At 61.8% G+C, this 5,821-nt stretch overlaps 1 protein-coding gene across 1 annotated transcript in view; it reads left to right on the top strand.

The window, feature by feature from the left end:
- Positions 1 to 5,821, top strand: part of MNEG_1971 (formate C-acetyltransferase) — a gene marked incomplete at both ends in the record, with an annotated part of 10,357 nt that overhangs the window by 1,991 nt on the left and 2,545 nt on the right. Inside the window, 12 exons of the mRNA XM_014049546.1 lie at positions 696 to 897; positions 1,100 to 1,331; positions 2,107 to 2,194; positions 2,518 to 2,628; positions 2,862 to 2,982; positions 3,583 to 3,653; positions 3,878 to 3,988; positions 4,226 to 4,387; positions 4,655 to 4,831; positions 5,054 to 5,122; positions 5,398 to 5,473; positions 5,674 to 5,792. Of these exons, the coding sequence (XP_013905000.1) occupies positions 696 to 897; positions 1,100 to 1,331; positions 2,107 to 2,194; positions 2,518 to 2,628; positions 2,862 to 2,982; positions 3,583 to 3,653; positions 3,878 to 3,988; positions 4,226 to 4,387; positions 4,655 to 4,831; positions 5,054 to 5,122; positions 5,398 to 5,473; positions 5,674 to 5,792 (1,539 nt within the window). The remainder of the gene's footprint in view (positions 1 to 695; positions 898 to 1,099; positions 1,332 to 2,106; positions 2,195 to 2,517; positions 2,629 to 2,861; positions 2,983 to 3,582; positions 3,654 to 3,877; positions 3,989 to 4,225; positions 4,388 to 4,654; positions 4,832 to 5,053; positions 5,123 to 5,397; positions 5,474 to 5,673; positions 5,793 to 5,821) is intronic.

The following is a 5,821-nucleotide window of genomic DNA, read 5'->3' as shown; positions in this document are numbered from 1 at the left end:
CACGAGCAGCCCACCATGGGATGTGTGCATGGCGTGTGTGTGTGTGCGGGGTGTGCCTTGGGCCTGGATCATATAGCCACAAAACGCGCACAAGTCTCCTTGATAGTTGAAAGAACGGCATACGACCCGAAGGTCAAACAGCGAATTGCGATGGCCGACATGCCCGCACGTAAGCACGCAGAACAGTGCATGGTACGCTGTTCTGTATATGCATCTGTGTATTGATCAGTTTCCCGCGCTTTTTGTGCTGAGACAAGAGTCCTTGGCAACCTGGCAGCATCTGCTGCACACCCCGCCGCAAGCAAGCCGATGGTGCCTGCACGAGCCGAGGGAAGCGACCAGACGGAACAGGATACAGATTCGACCGCGCGCCTGTGCACGACGCTGCCACGCGCCAAGCACGATGCGTTCACGCCACGCTTGCTGGAAATTTGCGGCGCCGCCAGCGTCAGTTCGCGGTGCCAGGCCGACGTGCTGTTCATCCGCGACCGCCTGCACGAGCGCTGCGCCTTTTTTCGACTATGGCCTCCGCGGCTGCAGGCACTGGTGTGCCAGCTGGCGACCACAAAGTAAGCAGGCGGCGCGGCGGCCGAGGCACCCTGCAGCTGGTGCCCAGCCGCGCAGCGCGCAAGCATGCACACCGCACGGTCCCACTGGCCCTGCACAGGCATGCGCCAACGCTTTGCCCTGCGCAGGCACTGGGCAGCCAATGAGGTGATCCTGGGCCAGGGCAGCCGTCCGACGCACATGTTCATCCTGATTGAAGGGCGAGTTGCGGTGGCGATGCGCGACACTACACTGTACTGCGGCGGCGGTGGTAGTGCATGTGGCGCCAGCGCCCTGAAAGACATGGCACTGCTGGAGCCAGGCGACACGTTTGGGGAGGTGGCTCTGATGGTGAGCGGGTTGAGGAGCAGGAGAGGAGGAGGGGGGTGCCAGGGGTGTGGCTTGTCCAGGTGTTGGTCCAGCTGCGTGGTTCAGGGCGATGCCTGCTGCGTTCGGCGGAGTGCGAAGCAAAGTGCAGAACAGTTGGCTGGCACCTGCAGCCCGTTGCAGCCTGACCGGCAAATCACTTGATTCATGTTTGGCCTGCTCACAGGGCGTGCCGCGCCAGCCGGCGTTCGTGGTGGTTCGCAGCGGCAGGGCGAGCACTCTGATGATTGAAGCCGCGAGGCTGGCGGATCTGATGCAGCAGCAGCAGCAGCAGCAGCAGCAGCAGCAGCAGCAGCAGCAGCAGCAGCAGCAGCAGCAGCAGCAGCAGCAGCAGAAGGGGGAGGCGGGGGTTGGGCGGGGTAGCGAGCAGCAGCACCCACGCAGCAATTCGGCGCCTGGTGCGGCACCACACCTTCTCAGAGTCAGCGGCTGACATCTCAGAGTCAGCGGCGGCTTAATCGAGCCCTCAAGAGGCTTTTCAAGGCAATCTGGTTTGCTGGATGGATTTTGGTCCGAGTAATTGCGTGCGAAGTAAGAGTTGCAGGGTGGTCTCCAGCCTGGAAAGGACATCGCCGTGAGACAGCCGGTCTTCGCAGTCCACCCGCACGCCTCACCGGACAGACATGGGCAAACCCCTAGGCTGCAGTACCTGAAGATGACAAAACACTGATTGGCTGAAGGCGCTTATAACCAGGCTGCATGGAGATGCCGGGATGTGCAGTGTTTGTGATGCGTCGGGGATACGTAATACGCGACGCGCGAGACACCACCGCGACGATGCGCTCCGCCTTAACGCTTTTCCCGGGCAGTCAGAAATATTGTTAGTTAGTAATGTGGCATCTGAATTCAAAGACGCTTGAGGCGTGAATCGAGTTCGCGGAAGCCCCCCTTTGAACACATCGTTGCCCTCTGTGCTCCGCCTGCTCGCGGGTCTTTCGGGACTCAAAGCCTTGTCCCCCTTGGTTTCTTAACATACAAAGAAATTTCTGACCTGATTCATCACACTATCAAGCACACAACTATAATAGCCGTTTTTCACGAGATCAATCGTTGTCAGCCTGGTCGAAATCAAGCCCGCCGAGCCTATTATCATCCCTTGCATCACCATGATGCTGGCCCCAAGTTATGGCGCCCTGCTGGTGCAGGTGGCACCTGCACTTTCCCTGCTGCCAGCGGCCTTGCAGCAGTCCGGGCCTCTGATCGTTATGACCAAGCCCAAGCGTTCGTACGCTTCAATCCCTGCCAGCGGTGCCGTTGCCAGGTGAGCGTGGTGGCCGGGGGTCTCGGATTGTTTCACGAAGGGCACGACACGGAGACTTGTTCTCAAAACGCGATTCCCGCCTTTGATGCGCAGCTCCATGCCCATGTCTAAGCGCCCAGTCTCCAGAATCAGCGTTCGCTGGAGGTGAGACCTGCCGACCGCCGGCGAGTAATGTGCGCCGCCATGCTGCTGTTGCGCTGCTCGTGATGTTTGATCAGCGGGCCAGACACAAGGGGGACTTGTGTTTGCAGGGGTGTCCCAAGCTGCCTGTTCTTTGATTTCACCTCTGCACATCGCAAACCCCAACATACTTGTACGCGCAGCCCTTCGCGCTCCTTTGCAGCGAGCGCCGCTGAGCCGGCACCCGTGCGCGCCACGGAGACCACCGCCGAGCCGCGCCGTGCAGCCAAGCCCACCTCGATTGACGTCGCCAGGTGTGCTGCATCATGCTCCCCCCACCCAGTGCCTTTCACTCCTTTCTGTCCTATCCCTTGCGCCGGTTTCCCCTGTTGAGCTGATGTGCGGAGTCCAGAACAGGAGGACTGGCACCGAGCCCTGCATGGTGTCCGACGACCTCCAATTTGCACCCGTCTCCCTGCATGTCCCCTCAATGGGCCTGCGCTTCTCCATCCCTCTGGCTGTGCCGTCCCCTCCGCGGAACTCATAGGTACGTCACCGAGAACTTCACTCCTTACTACGGCGATGCAACGTTCTTGGCAGGCCCCACCGCCGCCACCCAGTCGCTGCAGACCATGGTGGACGACCTGCAGCACCTTGAGCTGGAAAAGGTGGGCGCATGGTGGTGCACATGAGTGCATGCATGCATGAGCACGTGTTTGCATGCGTGCATGTGTGCGTGCATGCATGAGTGCATGTGCGCGTGCATGTGCGCGCATGCGAGCGTCTGCATGTGGGAACACATACAGTCAGTGCGTGAGCACGCGCGGGAAGTTTTTGAGAATGAGTTGGATGTGTGACGATTTGCTGTGTTGGCTGCTGGTGGGTGGTGGATTTTCGTCTGTGGAACAGGATTCAGTGTGCATGGGGATGTTGGCGGGGAGGGGCATGCATGCGTGCGGCTTGCGCCGTGTGTGGCGCGTCGTCCACGTGATGGGTTGGGCAGAGGCGCCTTGCTCATGGGTGCTCGGGTATAGTGTGCTCGCAACGAGGGGCGGCCGGCTTTACTTGTTAGCTCGCAAATAAACAGCCTGGCGGCAGACGCACGGACGCACGACCAGCCGGCCCACGTGCCCACAAACAGTCACCTGCAACTTATCAAAGAGCAGCAGGTCTCCTCCACTTGCCCCTACTCAACTCCCCTTCCCTCTCTACCCCTACCCCTGACCTCATCTGCCCACGCCCATTTCTTGCACTCTTGCGCCCTCCAGGGCGGCGTGCTGGACGTTGACCCCAGGACGCCCTCCACCATCACATCCTTTGGCCCCGGCTACATCGACAAGTGAGCCCCAACCCCGCCCAGCCCTGGGCCCCGCCCTGCCCAGCTCGGTTGGCCCGCGGCCCTTTCGCCAGGCCCCTGCCTGAGGTCCGCGCACCTGCTGTCACCCAGCCTCCGCCGCAGGGCTGGACTTGTGGCGCGCGCGCGGCCAATTATCTGCCCACACTTGTATTTACCCATTGACCTCCCCTTGTGTCGGCCCCTCTCCCTCACAATTATCGCCCAAGGGAGAAGGAGGTGATTGTGGGCCTGCAGACCGACAAGCCCTTGAAGCGTGCCATCAAGCCCCTGGGCGGCATCAACATGGTCAAGGCCGCCCTTGAGGCCTTCGGATACAAGTGGGTGGAGGGTAGGGCGGGCAGGGCGGGGGAGGGAAAAGAGGGCGGTTTTGTATCGTGGGGCTTGCAAGGAGGAGCGCTGTGCAGCGCTTATGACCAAACCCCTGCGGATTCATGTGCGTCAACCTCTTGGCAGGTACATGCCATGCCATTTATGCGTGCGTTTTGTGCGTGAGTCACATGCACATGTTGCGTGTGCGCCAACATACGCATACATGCCGTCTCTCGCCCCCCCAGGCTGCCCGCCGACGTCAAGGACACGTTTACCAAGGCGCGCAAGACCCACAACAGCGGCGTGTTTGACGTCTACACAGACGAGATGAAGCGCGCCCGCAAGAGCGGCATCCTCACGGGCCTGCCCGATGGCTACGGCCGCGGCCGCATTATCGGAGACTACAGGTGGGCGGCTTTTTATGCGACCCTTTCTTTGTGGGGGCGGCACTCTTCTTCGGGGAATCGCAGGCGTGGCCGGGGGGGTTTTCTTTCGATGCCTGCTGGCGTCCAAAGCTGCATGACTGGGGGGAGGGTCGCTGCGCTCGGCAAAATCCACACTTACCCCCCACACCTTTGGAACCTGCCATACCGCCCCAAGAACATTGAATCCTGCCAAAACACCGCCGATTCATACTGTATGCCGCTGCTGCCGCCCAAACCTCTCACCCCCAGGCGTGTGGCGCTGTACGGCGTTGACGCCCTGGTTGAGGCCAAGAAGGCCGACCTCAAGAGCGTGCTGCTAGGGGTGATGGACGACGAGAAGATCCGGCTGAGGGAGGAGGTGCAGGAGCAGATCAGGCGCGCAAAGGGTGCTGTGCGGGCGGCGCGGCGCGCCCCCGGCTTAACGGCGTGTCTGCAGGGAGCAGGGCGTGGTGCCGTTGCTGCAGGGCTTTTCTGTTCTTAAAACACCCCGCACGAGCAGAGATCTACATGCGCATGGCAGGCACGCGGCCATGTCACCACATGGGACGTTTTCCTATACACCAGCTGCCCAAAGTGCCCAGCCTCGACTGCTGACCCTGCCGCGTGTGCGCCCGCTGCTGCCGTGACCACCCCCCCCTTCCTCCCCAGGGCGCTGCAGGAGCTCAAGGAGATGGCGGCCTCATACGGCCACGACGTGGGCCAGCCCGCCAAGAACAGGTGCGGGGCGCACCCGCCGCCACACTCACACGCCGCCGTGCGTGAGGGTGTGCAGCGCCGAATTATCCGTGCACCTCCCCGCACGCTGGCTTGGGGGCTTCGGCGGATGCCTTGCTTGTGCACACTGTGGCACCAGGAGTTGGGTGCCGCACGCGTACGCGAAAGCTCGCAGCGCGCTCCTTGCACTCGCACCAGAAACTTCGTGTAAATGCACACCCGCCTCACCTCCCCCTGTCTCGCCCCACGCACCTTCCCTCACCCCTGCCTGCCTCCAGCCGTGAGGCCGTGCAGTGGGTGTACTACGGCTACCTGGGCGCCGTCAAGGAGCAGGACGGGGCCGCCATGAGCATGGTGCGCGCGCGGGCACGGGGCGGCCCCAATGCAGTTGCACGTGCTTCATCAACGGTAGCCAACAAGGGTTGCAAGGAGTACCAATGGAGACGCAAGAGGCGTGCCGCGTCCAACAACCGTCAGTGACAAGGCACGGTTACCACCCTTCGCCGCCTGATTGCACACCACCAAAACTCGCACACCTTGGCACCCAACCGCAGGGCCGCATCGACGCGTTCCTTGACACCTACTTTGAGCGCGACCTGGCCGCGGGGGCTATCACTGAGGCGCAGGCGCAGGAGATGATCGACCAGTTTGTCATGAAGATGAGGATCGTCAGGTGGGGGTTGGACCAGCGGGGGGTGGGGA

The sequence above is a fragment of the Monoraphidium neglectum genome (assembly GCF_000611645.1).
Source record: "Monoraphidium neglectum strain SAG 48.87 unplaced genomic scaffold scaffold00211, whole genome shotgun sequence".
Classification (NCBI taxonomy): domain Eukaryota; kingdom Viridiplantae; phylum Chlorophyta; class Chlorophyceae; order Sphaeropleales; family Selenastraceae; genus Monoraphidium; species Monoraphidium neglectum.
Note: the sequence above shows the minus strand (reverse complement) of the source record. Positions and strands in the feature narration are given on the sequence as shown.